General features: G+C 38.4%; 1 protein-coding gene and 1 long non-coding RNA gene across 4 annotated transcripts in view; one reads left to right on the top strand and one right to left on the bottom strand.

Moving 5' to 3' along the window:
* The window catches only part of srrm4 (serine/arginine repetitive matrix 4), a 59,868-nt gene extending 36,189 nt beyond the window's left edge, over positions 1 to 23,679 (top strand). For 2 of the 3 annotated variants that reach the window (XM_079340224.1, XM_079340225.1), the window contains exons 2-13: positions 4,755 to 4,889; positions 11,225 to 11,311; positions 11,432 to 11,521; positions 11,949 to 11,975; positions 12,154 to 12,204; positions 13,664 to 13,747; positions 14,779 to 14,944; positions 18,031 to 18,353; positions 18,570 to 18,764; positions 19,523 to 19,624; positions 19,744 to 19,887; positions 21,668 to 23,679. In XM_079340224.1, coding sequence (XP_079196350.1) covers positions 4,755 to 4,889; positions 11,225 to 11,311; positions 11,432 to 11,521; positions 11,949 to 11,975; positions 12,154 to 12,204; positions 13,664 to 13,747; positions 14,779 to 14,944; positions 18,031 to 18,353; positions 18,570 to 18,764; positions 19,523 to 19,624; positions 19,744 to 19,887; positions 21,668 to 21,932 — 1,669 coding nt within the window. In that variant the 3' untranslated portion in view covers positions 21,933 to 23,679. Of the gene's footprint in view, positions 1 to 4,754; positions 4,890 to 11,224; positions 11,312 to 11,431; positions 11,522 to 11,948; positions 11,976 to 12,153; positions 12,205 to 13,663; positions 13,748 to 14,778; positions 14,945 to 18,030; positions 18,354 to 18,569; positions 18,765 to 19,522; positions 19,625 to 19,743; positions 19,912 to 21,667 lie in introns of all 3 variants that reach the window. The other variant, XM_079340226.1, reaches the window with a different exon arrangement.
* On the bottom strand, positions 502 to 11,435 carry LOC306821834. The gene is made up of 3 exons (XR_013778833.1): positions 11,346 to 11,435; positions 11,127 to 11,256; positions 502 to 987 (listed from the first exon to the last, which is right to left on the bottom strand). It is a non-coding gene; the product is annotated as an uncharacterized lncRNA (long non-coding RNA).
* Positions 23,680 to 25,053: the final 1,374 nt, after the last annotated feature.

Raw genomic sequence — 25,053 nt, 5'->3', positions numbered from 1 at the left:
GTACGGTATAGTGCCAATTCAAAACAAATGTTACCCCAAGACACTTTAAAAAAAGAGCAGGTAAAAGACATTACTCTTTGTTATCTACAAAAACCCAACGTAAATCCATCATAAGCATTAAGCAACATTACTGTTGTAAGGAACAAATTCCTTTAGAAGGCAGACACCTTAAACAAAGACAGACTCGTGTTGAACAGCCATTTACTGAAACTGTTGGGCGTTCAAAGTGGGATAGAAGGAGATGCAAGAAGAAGGAGAAGGATCGGGACAAACAACAACAATCAAAAAAGTTAGATTTATAGCTACAATGTCATAATAATGGTAAAAGCATGTGCGGAGCTGTAACAGCTAAATATGTATGATATTAGACTGAACAACCTAAAATTAACATTAGGTTGAAGTTGAGCAGCTCTAAGATTCACTTAAATATTTATAATAATGATAACAGATGTAATGCTAATATGAATAGTTACAGCAGTTGAAGTCAGAAGGGAGGGGCCATAGCAGCAGGTCGTCGCCACCAACAATTCAGAGGAACCCACAGACAAGGGAGCTCAGGAGCTCCCAGGAAGATACAGAACAAATGAGCTTTTAAGATGAAAAAAAGTGCAGTCTTCCTGTTTGCAGTGTGTATTTTTTTCCTGAACCATCTGTCTGTATCTGTTACCCAACCACGTGATGGTGAACAGCAGCGGTGTATGACAGAGTCTAGAGGAGTGAAACGCTCCCTCTGTGACAAAGAGCTGAACATGAGCCAGTCACAGCACGGTCACTCGTCTGATGACAAGAAATACTTGTCACAAAGGAAGGCAAACATGCTGTGTGTGACACATGAGAGAGATAGAGGTTAAAAAGTGATAAAGTGGAGCCTCAAGCTGCAGTTTTTCCGCACACACACAATGGTTTCGACAAGCAGTTCCTCTTCGCCATGCCATATTTCAGCAGGGAATGCCATGGAGCTGATCCCGGCTCATGACTCCATTTTACCTGTGTTAGAGTAAACAAATCCAGTCAGGATTTTGGAGGATTAGTGTCCATGTAATTCTCCATCATGAAGTCCTCAACTTAATCCACAGAGCAGTAATTTCTTTATTTTTTACCCCCATTTGGTGCTTCAGATTGTCCATTTAAATACCTTCAATCATTTGCTGATTACAAACCGGAAAATAAAAAGGGATTATAGCTTAAGAGAAAGTAAACATATATGTGTTTCAGAGAGAGGAAGAGAGAGCGAAGGAGCAGAAGTATCATTTGACAGATACAAACAGCCCACTATAAATATGGGTGCTTATGGCTTGGAAAGTTTGAGACATAAATTGCAGGGCCGGATCATGAGAATGTGCATCAATGACGGCAAATCGATTTAATTTAGAAGTCATCAACCGCGGCTACGAGAGTGACAGAAAATAACAAAGAGGCAGAGATAGGGTGAGCTTTGGACCACTTTTCACTCAGGGACTCACATCAGAGCTTTCAACATCCTGGATATTTCAGACATTTTTGTTTTTTGTAGCATCCATAAAAAACTTGAGTATTGGCTTTGTTGATGTTGCGGTTTGTAAAACAAACGTTTTAACGTATCCATTGAAGCTCTCTGGGATGTAAGCTGTGGGTGTGAAACGTTTGCATGCTTTTCCATTTTATTTAAAATTTCAAATACCCTGGTTGTTTTTTGTATTGCGTTTTTGTTCATTTTAATGGATGTGCAATGAAGAGAAAAGTAAATCAAAAATACATATTAAATGAACCTGGCTACAATGAAAGAAACATTGAATTACATACAAACGCTGATACAAGAGAATAAGGCAGGACATAGCCACAATAGATGTAGCACTTAGACAATTTCTTTTAATGGATTTACTAGAATTTGGGAATAATCTCGATAAGAGATGACTTTTCTTGGGTTGATCACTCATACAAAAAAGATAATCAAAAACTCTCAATCACAGATCAACCAAGACTAAACAAAGTTTAAGTGAGAGAGGTTAAGGGACGATCTTGGTTGTTTAATAGCATCAGAAATCTATTTCCTTCATCACTTTTGATTAGTACAGGCATGACGGCTCAGTGGTCCTACAAACCATTGCAATTTCCAGATTCTCAAATGCCAATGACACATTTTGGCACTAAAAGCACTTGTTAAGTTTTACTATATGTGCACATCAAGTGAAAGTTTTGTATTTTGATGAAGTTTAAATATTTGATAACCTCGGATTGAGAACAGAGCAAAGTTCTGCTTAGATTGTTGAGGATTGGATTGATGTCCCAAATGTTTGATATTCCTCTATGACACACTGAGCAGGATAAACAGTTTTACATCCAAACATATTTTTTCCATTCTCAATACCTCTACTGTCCGATTGACTCAGGTCTAGAGATACTTGAGTAGATGGACGCTGGACTTTATTGATCTCAAACTTGGAAACTGTCGATAAAAAAATTGATGATATGCAGAAATGAACATGGGAATGGTAAATGGCTTCTCAGCCTGAACAACCACAAGGATGTTTTAGTTCATGTGTTACATTTATTGCTTACTATGTTGTATGTATGTATGCCTGAACAGTTTGCTCATTTGCTTCAGAAAGATCAAGGCACCCTCCTTTCATAAAGTCTATAATAATCATTTGCCAAAGAAAATATATGAAGTAAAACATTTGAATTAACTTAAGGGACATGTGGAGGCTTTAGATAGATAGATAGATAGATAGATAGATAGATAGATAGATAGATAGATAGATAGATAGATAGATAGATAGATAGATAGATAGATAGATAGATAGATAGATAGATAGATAGATAGATAGATAGATAGATAGATAGATAGATAGATAGATAGATAGATAGATAGATAGATAGATAGATAGATAGATAGATAGATAGATAGATAGATAGACACTTTAATGATCCCGAGGGAAATTCAAGTTTATAGTTTGTGGTTCTGTTCTGCTGCACTGATACTGACCTTTTGTATTTGTTCTACCAATTTATATACACAACAGTCGTCGAGAAAAAAGAAAAACCTAAGTTTGAGTCTATATTACCCAATTGTTGACAATGATGCAGATCAATTCATTGGCTGGGCCAGACTAGGACACCATTTACAGCACAATTCAATCAGCAGGCAGTTTCGAAGGGTTTCACAAAGAAAAACCCAAACCTAAAAAGAAAGACATTTAAAGAACTTATTACAGACAATGTAATTGTATTTGTTTCAAACAGTGGTTCTCAACAGGTCCCAGGAGTTGGTCGTGGGTCAAAAGTCTACGAAGTGCTAATTATACATTGCTTCGTTCCTTCATTTTGTTCTGACATATTTTGAACCATTCAAGTTTTAAACTGTCCAATGTGTCATTCAATATATCCAATTGGCTGGAAAAAATTGGAAATTCGGGTAGAGATGTTTCATTGAGGTGGTGTCTCATAAGACTGAACCGCTTGAGAACCACTGATTTACTGTAACTCATGAATTAAAAAGATGAGAACAGCATAAATGGGACCTCTTGATATCAATTCTGGAATTTGCTAAATTGATTTTTTTTCAGTTTTTGCATGATGTGGTGACAGCTTAAAGTAACTAAAATCTTAAAAACATATCTAAGCATGCCACAGGTAGAAAAAAAGTGAATGAGTTTTTAATTTGTTCATCTCAAACATTACAAGTTGCACACATCGCTCTGACAATATAAAATGAGACTTTTATTTACATCATTTACATTACAACTAGAAGGGAATTAGGCCCATCACCTTGACATTCAGAGGTTTCTGTTCCACCAGCCTCCTTGATCAGAGTAATCATCCTCACGCTGGCTGTCTTTATCTCCCCTCTCACCCCTCAAACACTCAGTCATGTCGGAGTACCCAGTCTGCCATTTTACATTATTAGTTCCATGCTCAGGGGCCGCTCCCTCTTATGCAGAGAAGCAAAGGAAAAAGGAAGGTGAGAAAGATGGAAAGCGACGGCTCCTGCCTGCTTGTCGCTGGGGGGAGGGGGAGGAGGTGGCGTTGATGGCCTAATCTCTGTCTCTGATTATCTTCTCATTACTATCAGACGGGAGCTACTCGAAGAAGAGGAGAATGTGTAATTACGCTCAAATCTCCCATGACTAAAACAGAGGATAATAAGCAGGGATGGAACTGTGTGCTCACATCTAATTGTTCAGTTTATTTAGTCATTTGTTCTGCCCGAACATTTGACTACGGATGAGGATATTTTGGAGGTTGGATTAGGAAACACCTGACTTAAAGCTGCATTATTTTTTTCGCTTCAAAGTGCAGAAAATATTTAAACATAAGGCTGAAAATTCGATTTTTCTTGGTTTTGCTTTCATGACTATATTAATATATGTTGAAAATTGAAGTTTAATAGGCTTTGAGTTAGTGTAAGGGAAAAAAAGTCAATCTGCATTTTATGTCTTTGCAACTGCAAAGCACAAGATAGAAAACACCATTTACCAAAATGTCAGGCCAACTGGAGCATGTAAATAACTACATTTCAATTGACAACTCGATTTGAATGGTAAATGGCTGACCTCCAATTTTTCCCTGAGAATGGCTTTAAAGAGAGAAATGGAGGGGAATAAAACACATATCCAGCAGACCAGAGGGATTATGGCTAACCAAGCATGCAAAATCCTCCTCCCCATTGTTTGATGGAAGCGTTAACTGTGTGGACAACTCGAAAAAAAAATCACTGAAAAGTTCTCCTGAGAAGTGCAAAAACGAAATAATTTTGTTTTTCTCTATCCACTCAGCTCAGAGACGACAGCCTGCCAGCCACTACAAACTGATGAGAGCAAAGCAGTGGACTCCCGGGTGGACACCGTTGACAGAAATGGCTGCATCAAAGGAAAAGGACGCAAACATCACAGTCATCACAGGGCTCGGAGGTGAACCACTCTTTTTGCTTGCACTTTAAAGCCATCAAGAAAGTTTCCTAATCTCAAATAACAAGCGCTTGTAAAGAAAAGTGTAGAAATCAAATGCTACAAAGTTGATACATTTCAGAAGATAAATGTTTTTGTATTTGTTTCTTTGGTTGCTTTTGTAGATTAAAATGCTTCTGATAAAGCATTTTTAAAGTACAACAAAACTCCTTCAGGGCTTTCCTCTCAGTGAGAAAATAGCACTAATCTCTATATTCAGTCCCAGTGAACGTAAACAGTCTTATCAGGCCAGACCAAGAGGAGAAATACGAACATGTTGTGAGGAATTCCACACTCTGTCATTCAGAAGCTGCCTATTCATCAACACCTACAACCAAAAGTCTGATATAATTCTCCGGCTCCTTCTTCTAAGGTGGGAGAAATCAATTCAGGTATATATATTTATATTTTCCTGAAGAAACCTTTTAATTCATCCGACACCTTCAAAGCCTTTTTTTTTCAACTTCACAGCAGGGAAGCTGTGGGTGATATGTAAAACATGACTGCAGCCACGTCTGAAGCGTTACAGAGGCTCATGCACATGAATCACTCCTCTGTGGATGAACTTCACCCAGCGGCTGCTTGTCTTTTGTTTTCTGAGTTAAACAGTGAGTGGAAAGAACATGCAGGCATGCACGGCTGTGATTATCCTTTTTTTATGCTGGTTTGTGGCACCGGAGAAGATATCTGAAAAGAAAAGGGCAGGGGAAAAGATTTATAGTGTTTTTCATCTCTGCGAGTGAGAATGTATTTTTTTGTGATTTGAATTACACAAGAGGACTGCTCAGTAATTTCAAAAGGCAGAGAGATATAAAAAGTTGTTTGAAATGTAAGTACTAAGGAACCACAAGAGATGAATGAAATAATGTGGACACACCACACTGGTTCATTCAGCATTCATGTCACAAAGCCAGTTCATGGAAATAAATGAAAATAACAGGCGGGCCAGTTGTATTTTATATATTCAGTTTGCCATTTCTAGGCTTTAGATTCAAAACTAATCAGGTGCTGAACACTGTTCAGACCAAAATGTTCCTGGGCCCATAGCTTATAATAGTGGAGCCAGTGATCTTGAAAAGCCATGGCCAACCCCAAAAGGACTGACATGTTTGCTGAATTGGACCTCATGATCAGAGGCCCAAGTGCTTGTCACACTGGTCGCAGATTCAGCTCCTGATCCTGATGCTATTTGGAGCTTGTAGAAGGCCAAAAAAAATCACTAAAAAATTGTGTGGCATCATGATGCAGATTTGTAAAAAGCAAAAATTCCTTCTTTCTCATGTCAGTTTTATATACCCCTCCCTAATTCCCATCACCATGAATTTGGGTCATGCCATTGACTATCTTTGTAAAGTCCCTTTTTTCACTTTTGGTCTTATTCTGGACTCTAAAATAGTTAAAAGCCTTCAATCAGTGCAGTCAAGAAGAAGAGACTCCAACTTTCTTACACTTACAAGCAGCAAAGACAAGGTCCCAAAGACAGTGTTATCTTTGTCGAGATTGTTACCTTGTACCTCACGATCTGATAGTTGAAAGTAATTATCCTCACAAGGCGATTGTTTATCACCTTTGATCACAAGGTCACCAGGCAGGATGAGAGGCAGCAGCTAACTCCAGCTGTGATTGAGCTTCTAGCAGCTATACAAAGGTGCTAGAAGCTCAATCTGCATTACAGACACCAAGGTTCACCTGTTCACCTGCAAGTACTTATCATTACAAATAAATAATGGTTTGGAATTCACACAAAAAAAACACATTCATGCAAAACACTGTTTAATTTATCCATTTCCATTTGGTAAAAAGTGGCTAATGAGGCCAGCACTGTCTCATTTTCAAAGCACTGCAAGTCACTGCCTGAGAAAGTCTTCTCTGTTCAGAGGAACATTTTTCTTTGGATTGTTATCTTGCTAATTGGCTGGCAGCAGCCCAATTTAGTTGAGCATCCAATGTTGATTATAACATAAAACCAAGAGCCATATCTCTCTAGAAAGAGAATGTTCGCTACAGAGATTTTTTTTGTAAGAAACTGTGACCAAAACATTTCAAATAAATTCGTATGGAGTAGTAAAAACATTTGACAACCTGAAAACCCCACAAAGAAAAATATGAAACACATCAGATCACATTTGCACCAGAAACATAAGCATGAACAAGGCCAGTGATCTTTTTGTTATATACAGTATAATCATATATCTATACTTGAGTCACATGTGCATTAATGGCATTCATGCAGATCGGGGCAGGGAGAAAAAGCAACATCATTGGCTGAATTCAGCAATCGAGCGTATTCTCATCAAATGTCCCCAATTTCCTTGTCCATACACATTGTTCCCACAATCACTAGTCCCAATGTAGCTGGCAAATGACTTGCTCTCTCATTCTGCCTTTTATTCTCTCCACCTCATCAAAAGAAACAGTTTCTACTGCTAAGAAAAAAATGCAAACGCTTGCCTTGTGTTCCCTTCTTACAAGGCCAGGACGGTGGAAGTGTTAATGAGTGACAAAGCGTTCTCATTACCAGGAGAGGGTACTTGGGCTCGGTCTGCCTAATCAGCTCTAATGCATTTCAGTTCCTAATGCTCCCAAACTGCCGACTACACCAAGCAGGGTCATTTATTATAGCCAGACAGTCTTCTGCATCCAATCAAAGAGGCACAAAGTCTCCAGAGCTCTGTGGTCACATAAATCACTGAGGAGTGCAGTTTGTCAACGTCCTGATCCGTTCTGATCACGATAGTCTGTTAGCATTGTCATGCTGTTTGAGGAAGGCTATATTTCCGTGAATGATGACATGGAAGACCTCAAATAAAAATGGAGGTGCCTTAAAAATGTTAAGTTGTGATTACTTGTTGATATGTTAATGTCAACTAGTCAAGCTCTGTTAGGGAAAAAAAAGAAATATTTATCATAGACATAGTTCCAAATGTCCCCTTAAACACACCTTCCTATACATCTTTACACTAAATTAGATCATAGTTTACCAATTGAAAAACATCATACTCTAAAGAGTACTTGAAACAAAAAATAGAGTATGTCTGTATGAGAGAGAATAGAAAAATGAAGTCTGCATCAAGCAATTATTGCCGATGTTCATTAGTTATTCTTAAACTTCATATTCTATGAAACAGAATAACAATGCAAATAATGATGTCTGAATCAACAGGCCAAACACAACAATATCAAATCTTCAGCAATCAGAGAGCTTGGAGACTGGCAACTAATTCTAATTTTGCCGAAGAAAATGACATGATTGATGGATTGAATACCATTACAGTTGCAGATGTTGTCCACAACTTGTTTCTTGTACAACGCTTCAGTCACAATCGATATTTCAAAAGAAAGCTTCAAATATAAATATTGTTTATGATGTTAAATAATGTTGGCTTCCTTGGGGAATTTGTTGGAAAGAGTCAAAGCTATGATGCGCCTCTCATGCTTGCCTTGATGCTGGATCAACTAAACAACGATCAAGATCCGGAGAGGCTTGTCAGTAGGTTGGAGTGAACATTAAAGGATGTTTGCTTGACATTTTACAGATGACACACAGCTGTGATCTCTGTGATAAAGCCTTAGATGTGTTGTCTGAAAATGATGTGGATTGGACAGATACAGCCTCCATGTCGACTGCTTTGTTTGTCATTCTATAGTTTACCACATATGTTACATACATGTTTCCTCGTATGGGAGTTGATGAGCATGTTTGTGCATTAACAGTAGTGTCATACATCACCAGGCCAGCTTCCTAATCCTTATTTACTACCCTTTTATTAATGATGTGACTTCCATGAAATTCACATGATCACCAGGTTCTCTGTCTAGTTTGGATCTACATTATCAAATCCAACATAAAGCTGCCACAGCTCTTTAGTTTGACCTTTTTTTCATAATGAGGGATGCATGCTTTAAAGGGACACTGTGTAACATTTAAGGGCCCAGAAAAGACAACATACAACTGGCTCCAAAGACGACTTGTTGGGGAATGTACTTTTTACTACTGTTGTTTCTCCCAAATAACCGCAGAGTGAGGTTCAGCCGCCTTAACATAAGAAGCCACTTCATTTTAAACACTGTTCCTTTAGGAAGACATGCTAGACATGCTGGCATGACCCAGACTAGCATGAGTATATTTTATAGTAAGTTCATTTTTCTTCAGAAAAAATATCTTCTGATTTGTGGTTTCCAGATATATGACATGCACATGGATTTTATTATAAGCTACATTTGACTCTGGCAGTTTCCTGTCCCATTCAGACAAATTCAGTTCAGGCCAGTTCATTTACAAATATAATCTAAGTGTTGTGATTTTTAATGTCTTTTTATAGCAAAACTTTGTCAAATCCGGGCAAATAACTCAATTGATATCCCCTCTGTAATCCCTGTTTGGACTACACATTTGTAGCAGAAATGCTGCATAACAAACCATAGGTAATAACTTTAAAAGATGCAGACATTTCTCTGGCAGGTAGAGTCTAAAAAAAGATGCTTCCTTTCATGTGGAAAATGTAGGTTCCAATTTTTCAGAACCAGATTTTTGCTACTCCCTCTTTTCCGTCTACAGCAAAAAGTATTTCTCATCTCTACAATTAATCCAAAATGCACCCTCCAGGATTTTAACAGGTTCCACAAAATGAGAGCACCTATCCTTTCATCTTTACACCCGCTGATAGTTTTAGAGATTATTTCACATTTCTTACCTCTCACTTTGACAGCCTTGAAACGTTTGGCCCTAAGCTGTTTTTTAACCATGTAACTCACCATGTGTCTCTCCTGGTGGTTCCTAAATCCAGACTAAAAAAGTAAAGAAAACTGAGCTTTTGCCATCAGGTCCCCCAGACTTAAGAACAACCTCCCAAACCAGAGTATAAAATGGCTTCTTCTTGAAAAAAAGCTAGCACACCATATAATTCTTCTCTTTCCTTTCTATACAGTTTTATTCCTTGACGATTTAAGGATTAGATGTATAAATGTGATCTAGTCACAGCACATAGTCATCTCTTCTAACGCTAGGAAGGCTATGTTGCTGTGGCTAATTCTTTTGATGTTTCCAATGTTGCATAAGTCCAGTTTTCAAGTTTAATTGTATGGTATAGTGGAACAAAAAGAAAGTGGAAAGCATAAAATCCGAGGTGCTAACTGACAATAAGCATCCAGAACACCGACTCAGAAGTCACTGAGAGGCACGAGTAGTGGACAGGACATATCACAGATTTGTCTTCCTCTTTTAGTGAGGCCATGTTGTCAAACTCTTGACTCCAGGGAGGCTCGCTTGCATGAGATCTGTTTTGTGTTTTGTACCAGTCTGGATTGGATTTTCCTATTGTGATGGGATCATCTCGTATGGGACATTTGGCTCACAGATAATCTTGCTTATGTGTGTCAGGATCAATCTGGATGCTTTTTGTGCAGTTATGTGATGCCAATGATGAGTCATGTGGATTATTCTACCCAACCCATAGGATTAGATCTATGCAAATCATTTTTTTGGTATACACTCCAGTCATATCTGGACATTTAAATTAATTTAAAATGTCACTGGCAAAGCAACCATTTTTAAACTTCTTTATTGGTATGAGACGTCAATATCCTATGAAAGAGGAACAGATAAGAAATACTTATTTTGATTTCATTTAAATGGGATCAAGCTCTGCTTTTATTTTAAGCATGTTATTCCTATAAAGGGAGGTGAATACAGTGTAGTCATTGGTATTCAAGGACTAAAGATTAACATTTAAAGTCAACAAACCAAACTGTCAACTTTTCTCATGGGTTCGTTTCATTGACAGTTCTACTGAAGACATATTTCAATGGTGAAAAAGTACAAGTGTAAAGAGTGAAAGTAACACTAATTTGAATCCATTGGCTTGAGGTACGATATCTAAATTCACTTTAAACTGACTTGCCCTTCTATCTCAAACAAGGCCGAGGTCTTGGCTCGAGATGTAGGACACTCCATCAGTCTGCTTGGGTGAAGCTGAGGCCAGCAAAATTACACCACTGCAACTTTTCTTTATTTTTTTTAATGCTGAATATTTGGTACTAAACAGACTTGTTCCCCTGTATTGGTGGGAAGCAGAAAGCTCATGGATAGATACCAAAAAACTGTATGAAAGTAACTGAACTTATTTACTACTCTCTGTCTCAGTTTACAAATGCTAAAAGTACCGAAAGTCCAAATAATAGGATCCTAAACATGTATCTCACCCTGCTATTTCGAGGAGCTAAGATTTCTCATTTTGATATCCCATCACTTTAATGAACACCAAAGTAATGTTTCCCCTCTGCACTGTCTCCATCTGCAGCCTCTCTTCTGATGAGGATCTCTCCCCTCGGCCTAAAGGGAAGAAGAAAAAGAGGAGAAAGTCAGAACGGAGGAAGAAGAGGAAAAGGTCAGTTCCCAAAAAGATGTATTATGTTTGTCACCTTTGTAGTGTTCTCTACGATAAACAGAATTGAGAGGTTGCAGGTGTGCTTGGAGTTGATGTGTTTTTTTTCCTCCCCTGCTTTAGATCTCCTTCCTACAGCCTGTCACCCCTGAGGAGGAGGAAGAAGAAGAAGAAGAAGAAGAAGAAGAGCTCCAAGAAAAGCAAGCGGCATAGGTATTTCCTGCTCGAGCAAAAAAAATAAAACTGACATGTATATATATTTTTTAAATATACAGTATATCTATTATTTATTTATATAGGGACAAGTATGAGGAAGGATATGATACCAGACACTAGTGCATCCATAGCTTTACTATGCTGTAATTTGCTATGCCTGTCCCTAGACAGGCTTTTTTTAAATTAAACAAATCCACATCAAATACAGAGGAGACATTACAAAGAAACTCATCGATTAAACATATAACAATACAGGACAGATAATGTCATACAGTTAAACATGGTAAACAGGAAGCACCAGTTTATATGAATGCTTGACTTAGCTCTCATCAAGGTTTCAGTTTGAGTTTCAAATGATCCCAGTCCAGCTCCAGTTTGGGGATCAAGTGACCAAAAGCCTGTATTTTTTTCTTCTTTTTTGCAGGTATACCTCAAAGAGGTCCAAACACGGGTATGTAACTAATTTAAGCAACAAATTCTGCATACATGTAGCATGCAAGAGCATCTTTAAAGGCAAGAAGCCTTCAACTGGATACTTTGAACTTTAGGGCCAATGGCCTTTATGTATCCGTTTGAAAGTAGACTTTGTGCAGACTGGCTCATGATTCTATTCTCCTTCATCCCACTAGCTCTTCAAGTTTAAAACATAAGAGGAAGGATGAGCGCAAGCACAAGAAAAGGTCAGTCTGTGCTTGTTGCATCAGAATCATGTACTCTCCAAATCATACACAACTTTTATGACCCCCGCCACCTCCCACTCCTCCTCTTCCACACTCATGGTAAGCCCAGCACCCCTTTACTGAGCACACATTGGCGAGGAAGAAAGAGAGAGCATTCTCCAGAAGCTCCTCATGTAAGGGCATGATGGGTGAATAAAGAAACGTGAAGCTTTTTATTTATCCGAGCAGAGCGCGAAAAAAGCCTCGCAAAGAGGGAAACAGATTGAAAGCCTGAGCCACAAAGAGAGGGGAAAAAAGGGTGAAAGAGGGTAAGAGAAACCAATTTCATGCTGTGATCTTCTAACATTTTATAATTCGACTTTGGATGAGCGGGCTGTTGTTTGTAAGCACAGAGCCGAGATCAGACACTGCTTACTTCAACAGAAACCACAGCTTTCCGGCTCACTATGACGCTCTCCTCGCTTTCTTTGTGTTCGTCAAGCCTTTTCCTCCTTCTTTACAGTTCTCATCTTTCTGGCTCTGATTTTTTTTTTTTTTTTATTAAAACACGACTTCTATTCATCAAAGGTGGAGACGACACACTTGGAAAAACTTATTTAAATTGCACATCCCTTAAAGTTAAGCTTGATGTTAGTGTATATATTAAATCTTAAAGAGTAGATCTCAGATCACAGGATCAAAAAGTGGTAATGTGGACAGAAATACAAACAGTGTGTGCTTTCTCTATGGTATATCTATCTATATAAAACTATGGTTAACTAACAATGCTTACTTTCTACCTTTAGTTTTGATTTACCTTTTAGAAGAACAAATCATTGAAGGATAATTATAGTGTATTACTCATTAATGCATATATATTTTCTATCAGCTCAGAGTCAGCTGAATCAGCATTAGTTGGAGACTAATAAACTAGTTTGTTTTGTTTCCTTATAGTCACTCATGCAGCCTGATATTTTGTAGATGTTTTTTTGGTTCTTTGTTCAGACGTTTGGTGTAAGGGTAGATGTTGCCCTCACACCGAATGTCTGAACAAAGAACCAAAAAAACGTCTCCAGTAGTAAGAAGACATAAAGAACGTTTTTGAGCTGATTTTTTGTTGATCAGATTGTCCAGTTTCTCATGGTCGTAGCAACCAACTTGGTAAGATTGAATGTTTGTGCCTAAACAGCTGCAATAACACAGACATAGCAGTGACCAAAACCAGGAAATCCATGGCTGGAGTTGTCAGAAATAAATAAATAAAATGTATCACTGTCTCCTAATGTCATGAATACATTATTGTGAAGAAGAGATAGAAGCAACACATCCTCACTTTTTTAAAATGTTGCTTGATGAATAATACTGATGATTGACTGATTATAGAAGTAATTCCTATTGATTGATTGATCGTCGTGCTCGTTGCTCCTTATCCATTCGTGTCCTCTCTCTCCTCCTCCTCCTTCCTCATCATCTCCTTCAGTTCTCGGACTCACTCACGGCGGAAACGACGCCATCGGAGGTCAGAATCAGAGACTTCTTCGTGCCAATCTTCCACAATGGACAGGTAGGAAACCGTCTCCCCCCCTCACCAACACACACATTCAGATTCCTCACCCGGCACTCCTCCCTCACTTAATCTTATCAGCCTGAGGTGTCTGCAGAGTTCCCGGTCACACGGCAGAGATGACTGATAAGACAGAGGTGACTTCCTGATCACAGGCACGACCGGCCCTTATCACAGCTTCACAGGAAATGGCCCTAAATTTACTGAACAGATCGATGGACTCAATTATAATGACAAATCTTAGATAGCATGAAAGATGTTTTTTCATAGCTTTTATGGATTATTGTGAGCAACGTTGGGAGAATAATATTTTCTATGGGTTCGTAGAATAATCATTGATAATTAAGCCTTGATAAAATAATGAGTAAAGAAATCATGCATAGTGGTAGAATGACAGCTCCATGGAAGCTTTGACATAATTCAAACTGAAGTCCAGTTTTTTTAAACTGAAAAGATAATCTGAACCAAAAGAACTGCACAACCTGAATGTTATCATCAAGGCTTTTACAGTTCCTGTTTTGGATCATTGTTAAACCAATTAGACAAACAATTATACAACCATGGTGAGGCTGTTCCCCCTGCACTGTGTTACTCCGTTTTGGAATATACAAACAACACCCTCCCTTAGCCTTCTGCTAAAGGCCTAGTCTATAAGGAAAAGTCTGACTTAAACTCATTTCTGTTAGGTTTAGGTAATCAAAGTTCAAATTAGGTAAGATTGAATTTAAGACTGTTAAAACTGTTATGAGCATGTGCTTATACAGCTCAAACTCAGTCCCTCATCAGCGACATTCCTCATCGAGAGTAATAATTAAGAAATTAACATTTACATTACTATTTTCCATGATAACACACAACAGATTACAGATTGTTTTTTAGGACGTACAGAACTGTCTTGGCGAAGTTTTGGTATATAACTTTTATCAAAGTTGCACATGTCAGAATTTGTTTTGCATACTCTGAAATTCTGAATAGGTTGTAATAGTTAATGTTGCTCTGTCATGAAAACTAAACCCAGTGTTTTCCTGCAGACACCCCCTGCAGAAATCTGTGGTTCATCAGACTTTAGGAGACCTGGCAGCTGTAGTTGATGAAACCAAAAGAGTGCTTGACCACACAGACATGAAATGGAGACCTGCAACCAAATCAGTGTGTAAAACGGCTCCAAAATATCGCTCCATCCTCTCAACCGCTACCGTAAGTACCCTTTAGACCTTTAACAGTGCCGCCGCTGGGACAGTTTGATTTCTCAGTTATGGCCATGTAAGAAATGCTCACAGTCAGGCAGAGGGGATTAGAAAACATTGTTCTCCTTTTGAGATTGGAATCACACATCCTGGTGTTTTTATAACAATTCTTGCCACAAATCTCCACCCAAAAGTTACATTTGTGTTTAATTCTGAAAGTCTGATCCCATTACCCCCCCCCCCCCAAGGTTGTTAATATTCACAACATTAAAAACGTTACTAGGTCCTACTCTGAGCCCTTTTTCTGTACTTCTTATTTGAAGGTAATTTTTGTCAGTTTTAAGTTTTCTGTTTTAAACTTACACCATCATGCAGTCTGTGTAATACGTCCAATGACAGAAACAGAAAGGTGACGTGTTTTTAAAGCTTATTTTGTCTCGCGTTGCGGGAGGTGATATTTTCAACAGCCTTTCACTCCACATATTGGTTTACATCACTTAAGTATTATTAATATGATTTGAAGATTTTGTTCTGGCTGTTTTCAGTGAAAATATCATTTTCAGGCTTTCAATTATTAATGAATAAACTGTGTTCATGGCAGTCATGGTCAAGATAAAGACATTACAGTATTTAAACTACCATTCAGCATCCTCTAATGCACAACACTTATGTGAAGGGTTTCCGCTATGAAGGAAGTGATGATTTTTAATCAACAGTAATGGAACAAACAAAACTCTGGTGTTATCACTCTGCCTTATTATGTCAAATTGGCTGCTACACCTTGAAGGCAACTGCAGGCAAAGCACACTGATTATTCTGCTTTTGACAGACTCTGATTGAAATCAATTCTTATTCTTTTGGACTTCTTGCCTTCATTGATTGACAGCTCAAGAGACAGGAATGGTGGGAAGGACAGAAAGAGAGAGAAAATGAATTCTTGCTAGCAGCTGAATCCAAGAAATGTCCAATTTCTTCTCCAAATCTTACTTCTGTTTAAATCATTGTCTTCCTGCAACAAAACACATCTGGATTGGATAAATGTGTCAGACAATTAGAACATTAATTTGGGCCCATCAATTGCAAAAACGAGCACGGTGAGAGGATGTACTGTAGTTGAGCAGTTTCTTTATGAACAGAAATAAAAGTAATTTTGCGGTTATTTTAGTTTTTAAAATTACAAACCCAACTTGAAGCTGAAGAGCGAACAAGAAACATCCTTAACATTTGATTGACAACCTCCAGAAGCCAGGTTTTTTTATTTTAACGAGGGGCTGTTTATTGCAGCTTGATTTCCCCCTAAGAGCCTCATAAATACAACTCTGTCCTTAAACTCATTGTCTCATGCTCACTGGAGCGTGAAATATGTTTAATTTCTCTCCAGCAATCATTAAATTATGCTAATTGAACAAATGAATGTTTTTAATTACACACCACAGGGTTTTAATTGAAATTCAATAAATTGATCCATATATTGAATTAAGTCTGGAATTCAATATCCTTAAGTCTCTCAGGAGGACTTGACAGTTGGTAACTGAGGGGCTTCAGTGGTGTTTGCATTTATAATTCGTTTTTGAGTTATCGAGTAATACAGACAGATCTTTGTTTTTGGTCCCACACAAAATATACATCTAAAAAAGGGAAGATTGCTTTATTAGTCGTGTTTTGTATGCTGAGTGCACTGAATGTTGTTGTTTATGGTCACAAAGAAACCTGAATTTCATTTTAAACCACAAAAAAGCAGGTATGCACTGAGAGAAAAATACTTTTAAAAAAAATCAATAAATTCTGCAAAATTCTGATGATTTTTTTTTTTTTTTCCCCCTTCGGTGGTGGAAGAATAACAAAGTGTAACAACAAGCAGAAATGCAAGCAGATATTTGCAAAATACTAAGGCAGAGATGAAATTTTAATGTGAAGGCAGTCTTGTTAAATATATCTGGAGCTGACTTTGAAGAATGTCTCAGTTATAAAATGTGTCTTTTGAGTTTGCACAGTTGGCACATAGGCTCAAGTGATAAACATGGATGGTAAAGAAACAAAGATTTTGTTAAATTTCCCTCAGGAGTTACTCCGTTGTGTCGACTTCAGACTTGAGATACTAAATAGGAAACCTTCAGGAGGAGAGACCGATAAACCTCAGTGTCTCAATAAGTAAAGAGAGATCATATTTGTGAGATATACCATGATCCTTGGAGAATGAGTATCTTTTTCCATCTGTGGATGTCTCCAGTGGAGGAAAAAGTATTCTTGTTTAGATATCAAACATGCAACACACACTTGTAAAGGCTTCTTGGCTACCAAGAATCTCCAAAACAACGCTGTAATTAGGAAAGAAAAAGGACATTTCCAGTTAAAGTCTAACTGGCTCTTGGTGTGAAGAGAGGGTTATTGTCTTTTTCTTGCAATTGACGACTCTAATGATGCACTTATGTTGCCCGCTCTTCCCTTTTTCTTACACCTTACCTACTTAAGGAGGAAATCTTGATTGGTAAGTCGATGCTATCCGCAGATTGAGGGATTTACTTGTAGGTCGGTGCAGGCTGATTGTTTACTTCTTACAGGAGAAAGAGTCACAGTCATCTGTCCTATTCTGAGGGCTTTCTTAGTTAGACTGATGGGATCTCTCTTTGTCTGCAATCCTTTTCATTTCTACATAATACCCATTTTGTGACGTTTGTTCAATGTTCTTTAAATGAAGCTTTTCAACGGGGCTATTCTTTACTCTTTTTCTCTTCACTGCAGTTAGAGGCGGTAGATCTTTCCACGCAGTCTTTCTTTCTTCTTCGCTGTTTTGTTGTTCCTTTCATATAATTGTTTTAGTTTAGACTTGATCTCAATTTCCTTCTTGTTGATTTCTTTGACTTTAGTTGAGTTCAGACCTTCTTTTGAGATAAATCGCATGCTTTTAAATTTGCATGATGTCTTTTATCTTCCAAAGTTTTCTGTCCAAAGAAAAAAAAAAAGACATTTATTCTGTGTTTTCAAGGGAATACATTCCTTTTTACTAGTTTATTCACAGTTCATCAAAGCAGATAGCAGGTTCCAGTTATCTACATATGCTTGGCTTTAAGCTGAGGCTTGTTTTTCTGTTTGCAGATTATTTCATCAAAACCTGCAGGGGAGCTCTTACACGGAAACAGGTCTCACGATTTATCGAGCCAAATCGAAGGTCCACATGATTACGATTCTGGGAATGACACATCATCACCGCCGTCAAGCAAAACTGGAGTTTCTCGAGCAAGTGTGAGTGACAACAAGGGCAGCCACTGTCAACGTCTGGCATCACCAGAGAAGCTGAAGTTCCCAGAAAGAGACAATGTCTCTGATTCAGGAAACTCTGTGACCAGCTACGCTTCCCTGTGCAGACCTTACGGCGAGGAAAGCTTGTCTGCAACCCTCTTCAGTGCAAACGGCAAGAGGTAAAGTTTATTTCAAAATGAATTATCCATTAGAATGAAAACTTCCCCGGAAAATCACAAGCTGTTTATCTTTTGTTACCATGCACTGTTTCCTCTTTTGAAATATTCATATTTGTGAGAGAATAAGGGAAAGCAGGTCTTAAAAGCACAACCCAGGATGCAGTTTTGGTGTTATCACTCAAAGCAGTAAAACGTCTTAATGTGTTTCCTTTACAGGGAGCAGATAACCTTGGGGTGTCGGTTGGAAGTGGTGAGATCTCCAAAGACTTCTGGGTGTTCACAGAGGATGAGCAAATCGTCTCGAAGGCGGCTGAAAACTCGGTCCTCCAGCAGCAGGAGCAGGAGCAGATCCTCCGTGAGTTCCAGAAACTCCAGACGCTGCTCCCGAAGCCCGTCACTGTCAACCTGCAGGTTAGTTAACAACTTTGAACTTTAATATTACTAAAATCTACTAGTGGATTAGTAAGACTTATATCCATTTAAATTAAGCTATAAAAAAGTGGAAAAGTAGGACACCTTGGAGGTGTCTTCAAGTTGATGAGTTGGCACAAAGCTGAATGCAGTCAAAGTTGTCAGGCAGTCAAGTCCAATGACTATGATGATTTACTGACTTCCTCTCAGGCCACCATGTGGTTCAAGTTTGTGGTAAGGAGAGAGAAGTGGCACTGACAGTTCACGTTCCCCTCAGGAGGGGTTAAGTTAGATTTGGTAATCCCTTAACTCTTTTCAAATGAAGCCAACATCGAGCGACAATGTCTACTTTGGTATTCTTTCACATTACTTTGTTTCATCTTTTATCGGATCTTTAATCATGGATCCACCATGGATCACTAATTGACTCTAAATATTATTGGCTAATAAACTAGGCAATCTTAACTTACCTTGTAAAGATGAAGAGACTATCGCTTATTAAAAATCAGTATTATAGCTAGTCAGCATGACGCATGTTCATGTTTAACTACAAAAAAGGACGGAAAATATCACTCATTTTTCGACTTAGCAGCTCCAATTACAATACGTCCTGTACTTGTGGTTTATTCGCAAAAGATAGTTAATAGAAACATGCACTATTTCCTGTTTAATTCTACTCAACTTTACCACAAGTTTTTTTCTGCAACTTTCTGCAGCTACAATGTCCAGCAGTCATTATCATTTTTCGTTGTTGACAGCTCATACTCGCGCTCACCAAGTTATTCAGCTGATCCAAGGCGACGAGGCAGCGTGGCCAGCCTGAGCTCCAGAGGAAGCTACTGCAGATACACACCTGACAGGTAGATGTTCAGCTGCTAATGACTCCTCATTAGTGTTTCATCAAGATGAATATATATTTTTACTTTATTGATGATTAAAATGTCATATTGTAATGTCTGCTTCCCCTACTATACAACAGAAAGAGAAAACAGAGCTCCAGAGAGACGGATGTGAAGCATGCACACAAGGTTAGCAGGAAGAGACAAAGACGCAAATCCTACTCCCCCATGAGGAAGAGGAGGAGAGACTCACCAAGCCATCTGGAAGCCCGCCGAATCACAAGGTAGCCTTCAGCTTTCCCAGCCTGGTAATTTATAGCTATAAAATCAAATTTTGTATGCCTAAATGCAGCAAAATGTTCTGCTGGTTCCTCCCTACACCCCCTCAGTTGGACAAATCCCCATCCTGAAGTCACATCGTGTTGATGTGCTGTGCACCTTGAAATGGCTTTTAGCCCAAGGATGAGATAACCGTCAGCTCTGAAGCCACCCCAGGTGCTAAAGAAGCAGATGGTGAACACAGGCAATTTGAAATAAAAAAAAAAAGAACAACGTGTCTGATATTCATTTTTCTAGCAGATCCTCTGCCTCACTGGTGGTGTCACTTTCCTGTTCTTTTTTTAGGCTGCCTTTTCTCTGCAGTGATGACAGCCAGAGATATACTGAAAAACTCATGAAAGTCACAGAGAGATTTAAATATAAAGGAACAGATGTTGAAGTTATTAATCCTTCTATCTGGTTTGCTCTACTTCTGCACCACAGTAATCATTGCAGAATGAGAATGATTCATTAAAAACAGTTTCAGGTAGTCAATCATCTCAAAATGTGTTTTGACTACTCTCAGCTTTTTGACAGGACATGAGGACTTTAATTTTTCAGCAAGTTAAATGTAGTTTAACTAACTACATTAATTAATAAACTAACTACATTAATTAGATGTAGTTTAACTAATGATAGATAAACAGTAGACAGTAACAAAACTCCTCATGATTGTCAAGGTTGTTCTTTTGGCGCTGGAGTTTTTGGTACACTGTAGTTTGGTGACACTCAAACTAGAAATAAGAAAGGTGTGTGTTTGTGCCATTTTCTATTTTTTTGCAATTTGAATTCAGATTTAGATTATTATTATTTTAATTCACATAAAATAATAAAAATAAAAAATTCAGAAGTGCGCGCGAACCAATAGGTGGAGCTCTAGCGCAACTTGTGGCGTCAAATTCTGTATAATGTGTTGGCCCGTTTTCTATCTGTGTTGAAATAAAGACGGGGCGAACGCACTGTTTTCTACCGTCGCTGTTAAACAATACACACACGTAGAGATCTTCTTCCCGTCTGGAGTGGTTGAGTGTATGAACATCTCAAGAAAATTCTACTGATTCTTTGAAGAATATTTAGCCACTCCAGTGTGTATGTTTTCAGGCAGCCAGGTCATGATAAATTCAAAGCTTGATCCAAAGGTATCTGGACTGGTTGGACACCTCTTCACTTCTCCTCTGAAATTCCTCAGTCATCTTCTGAAGGAGCCTTTCAGAGGAGAGGTGAAAGGTCAGTCCAGTTGCCTTAGAAACAAGCTTTAAATTCAGCAATAAGATACACTTTGTTTTATTTGGGTTTTGTTGGGGGGGGGGGGGGTTGTCTTTATTTGGGGTGTTTTTCCCTTACTGTCCCTAGAGATCTTCTTAAATAAAGAGTTGCTTGTATAAATTAACTTTAGCCTTTGAAAATTATCCTTTTAAAAATGTGCAGTTTTCCACATGATTAATATTTTAACAATCAATCAGGGGAATCATTGAAGCCCCCTGTCATTTGCTAAAGGAGTCTATGTAATTCTTTACCATGTTCTGTTTTGGTTGGAAGGTGATGGAAATAGCTCGTCGCTAAGTTTCTCCATCTCTGTGTAGAGTGCTGAGCAGATTGTGTACAATGTAATATTTGGCAGTCTGGTGAGAGTTGTGAAATTCCAGACTTTTGCAGCTTTAATGTTTGGAGAAAAGCACAATAGGCAGCTTAATTTTTTCTTCTGTTTATCTTTTATAAACCAATTACCTTTCTGGCTCTCCACAGTGCCAGGAAGCGACCCATCCCTTATTTCCGACCAAGCCCTTCCTCCAGCAGTAGGTCCACCAGCGTGTCGTCTTGGAGCAGCCTCTTCAGCCGCAGTCGAAGCCTAATCCACAGCCTCAGTCGGAGCAGAAGCCGGAGCAGAAGCCACAGTTACTCCTCCTACAGGACCTACAGTCGCAGCTCATCCTGGAACTCAATCTTTGGAACCCGGAGTCGCAGCAGGAGTCGTGGTTCATTGCACAAACGCAACAAAAACAGGCATTAGGGTGTCTCAGAGAACATTAAGGGACTGAGGCATTGGTCGTGTTTCCAGTTGAGAACGGGATGGCGCTGTATGTCTGAGCAATCGACTGTGAGCTTCAGTTTTGGCGCTTGAGTGGAAATGACCCAGCAGGGGTCTGAGCACGTCTTTCATCGATGCAGTCTTGTTCTTTCTGCCCACAAAAACCACTGGAGACTGAATGTCTTTTTGTTTGTTTTGTTCTTGTGCTGCATCCTCCTTCTTGCATCAGCATTCACACATCCTGAGACTGTTCATCTCTTAGATACTTACAGAAGAAACTGCACAGATTCCTGAATTTGATTAACTACTGCTGTCATTTGTTTTTATGTTCGTGAGCTTTTGATATGATTTCTACTTTAAGCTTGATATGAGTTTTAAGACATTCTATTTATTTTAAAATCAACTTTAAAATAGTAAAGGTCTGAGTGTAGAAAGACATGTTGTAATTGCTTTGTTCCATTGATTTTGGGCGTTTAATATACAAAACATTTTAGTTGATGGAAGTGCAGATGCTCCGAGTGAAACCTTTTCAAGTTTTTAAAGGAGATGAGATATTAACTGTCCCTTTTCAAGTCTCCATGTATTAGATCTAGAGCAGCGATGTGAAGTATTGAAGTAACATTTGAGCCGTTTGATCCAAGTGTTTACAAATGGCTTCAGAGGGATCATTATCAGGGATACGGAAAAGGTTCATAGCTCTGATCTTGACACATCACAAGGCTGCAGGGGGAAAAAAATAAAACTCTGAAAAATGAAACAGGCAACAGCAAGGGTGGCCTGACATCGAGCAAACTGCCTGTCAGCTCAAATGTCAAATTAATTTATCCTCTGATCAGGTGGGAAACAATTGAAATGTCAGTCCATGTAGTATAACAGTGAGCGACTGAAACATTGTGCAGGGAAGAAGAGGGATGGGGATTTCTTTTGATAAAATAAGGTAATTAAAGAGGATGAAGCTTTTTGGGAAAAGGTATTAAGACTTCACTATAACAGACTTTTGAGCATACATTGTCATCTGGTGGAGTCTGTGTGTGCACATATGTCAGTCTTAGTTTTTAACGTGTAGTTTTGATTTCAAAACTTGACAAAGTCAAAGTAGTACCTCATATTGTTCCTACATTTAAAATCGTTTAAATAGCATTGACTGACCTCAATTTAACAATGTTTTCAACACTGGAACCAGACACATACACTGGATGTCAACCATGCTTTATTCTTGAAGTACACTTAATGGTAAAGTTATGTTTTCTGCTGCATCATGTTACTTATTTAATATTTATTATTGTTGTCTTGTTTATCTCAGTAGCACCCAGTCTTTCTATGCAACACTGTTTACTTTAATAATTTACTTTTGTTTTGTATGCGTTATTTTAGTTATGTGTATGTAATACTTCACACCTTTTCTGACTCACAAACCTCCAGTAAAAGCAGGTGATCAAATGATGGAGAAGCAAAAGGAGGAATGCATTAAATATTCACCCTTTACCTCAATACAATACAGGATATGTGTCAAGAGGTAAATGATGCCACTGTTTATATCACTCTCATATTTGTCTGTTAAACATGAAGCTACAGCAGCAGGCTAACTTAGGTTAGTATACAAAAACAAAACAAAGGGAGAGCCAAAACAGTGATGTGACATTTAACTACTAAAATTGTTTTTTAAATGTCAAGCCCCCCAATCGACTAGCCAGAGTATCTTCTCCCTCCAAGTCTGCTTGACTTTTGTTGCAAACTCACATGTCTCCTGTTCTCTAATTGTTATGGTAGCTATGCTAACCGGCTGCTATTTATGACTTCATGTTTGTCATTAAGATATCGGGGTGATCAATTGTTTCATTTTACTCTTTGCAAGGAAGCAAATAGGCTTTGTTTGCTAAATGTGAAAATATACCAATAAGGTTATATACAAACTTCTCAGACTTCAGAGTTTGAATCTGCTAAAAAAAATCAGTTTGAAACTGCCTGTCCATATAATTAAGACAGTTATATTTCTCAATCATTTCAAATCCATCATCCTGTCGGTGGAACTGCTCCAGGCCTGACAGACTGCTCTCTATGCATTCAACACTTTCAGATTATTTCCCTGAATGTCAAGTAAATTGGACAAATGAGGGGAACATGATGCTGGAGGAGGAAGGAACTTGGCACAAAAGTCATTCATAAACTCTTAACCGATGATGAGTCATGTCAGCCCGTGTTGACAATGTGCCCAGGAAAGATTTGTGCAGTCAAGCTGATACATTTTCAAGATGGGGGCCCAGGCCAATCGCCCTTTCCCTCCCTCACAATGTAAAATTTACATAAGCTCTTGTGAAAAAAAAAAAAAAAGATTTTGATTATTTAACTGCTGTGGTGTAAATATGCATCTGCATTGTATATATTATTCAAAAAGTGTGATTATTTAATTTTCAGAATGTGATTAAGGCCTAGTTGGATGTTAAAATGTTGGATATTGTACGATGGAAAAGAAATGTGCCACGAAGGCCTCAATCAATGGACCCTTGCTGTCTTTGTACTGAAGATCCCTCTGATCATGTCTTTGTTCTTTTACAAATCCACAATAACAAGCTCATATAGCAATAGTGATCCAGTGTTTCAGTGTCCAATAACGCATATCCTCACTCAGTTTTCCATCTGAAGGAGCAAACGTTTTTCATATGGTCATATTTTATCTTGTGTCAGTGCAAAGTCCTCCAATGTAATAATGTGTCACCTGAAAATTGAATAACCCCATGAATTCTACTTCCCCTTTGTGTTTAGAATAAGCTATATTAAAGTAAGAAAGAAAAAAAAAGCTCTACATAAGATCACCTCCGACATGTTGTTTTATGTTCAGAAAACCCACACCAAACACATGCTACATTTGCACAAAGTTGACTTCTGAGCGGTGTGTTTTATCAGTACCGTGACATCATCATGTTTGACCTGGAGCTCTGCATTACTTTCTAATAAAACTCCAGTGAGTCATACAGAGGAGGGGGCTCCAGCTCTACATTAGAGACATGTGGACAGTATTTTGGGAAAAGGAGGCTGGTCTTTGGTCAGCTGTTGCGACTGCACACTGCAAAAAATATCAGCGTTTGCAAAGAATTTGTACTTA

The sequence above is a fragment of the Symphodus melops genome (assembly GCF_947650265.1).
Source record: "Symphodus melops genome assembly, chromosome: 1".
Taxonomy (NCBI): Eukaryota; Metazoa; Chordata; class Actinopteri; order Labriformes; family Labridae; genus Symphodus; species Symphodus melops.
The sequence above is the reverse complement of the archived record's forward strand: the minus strand, read 5'-3'. Positions and strand labels throughout refer to the sequence as shown.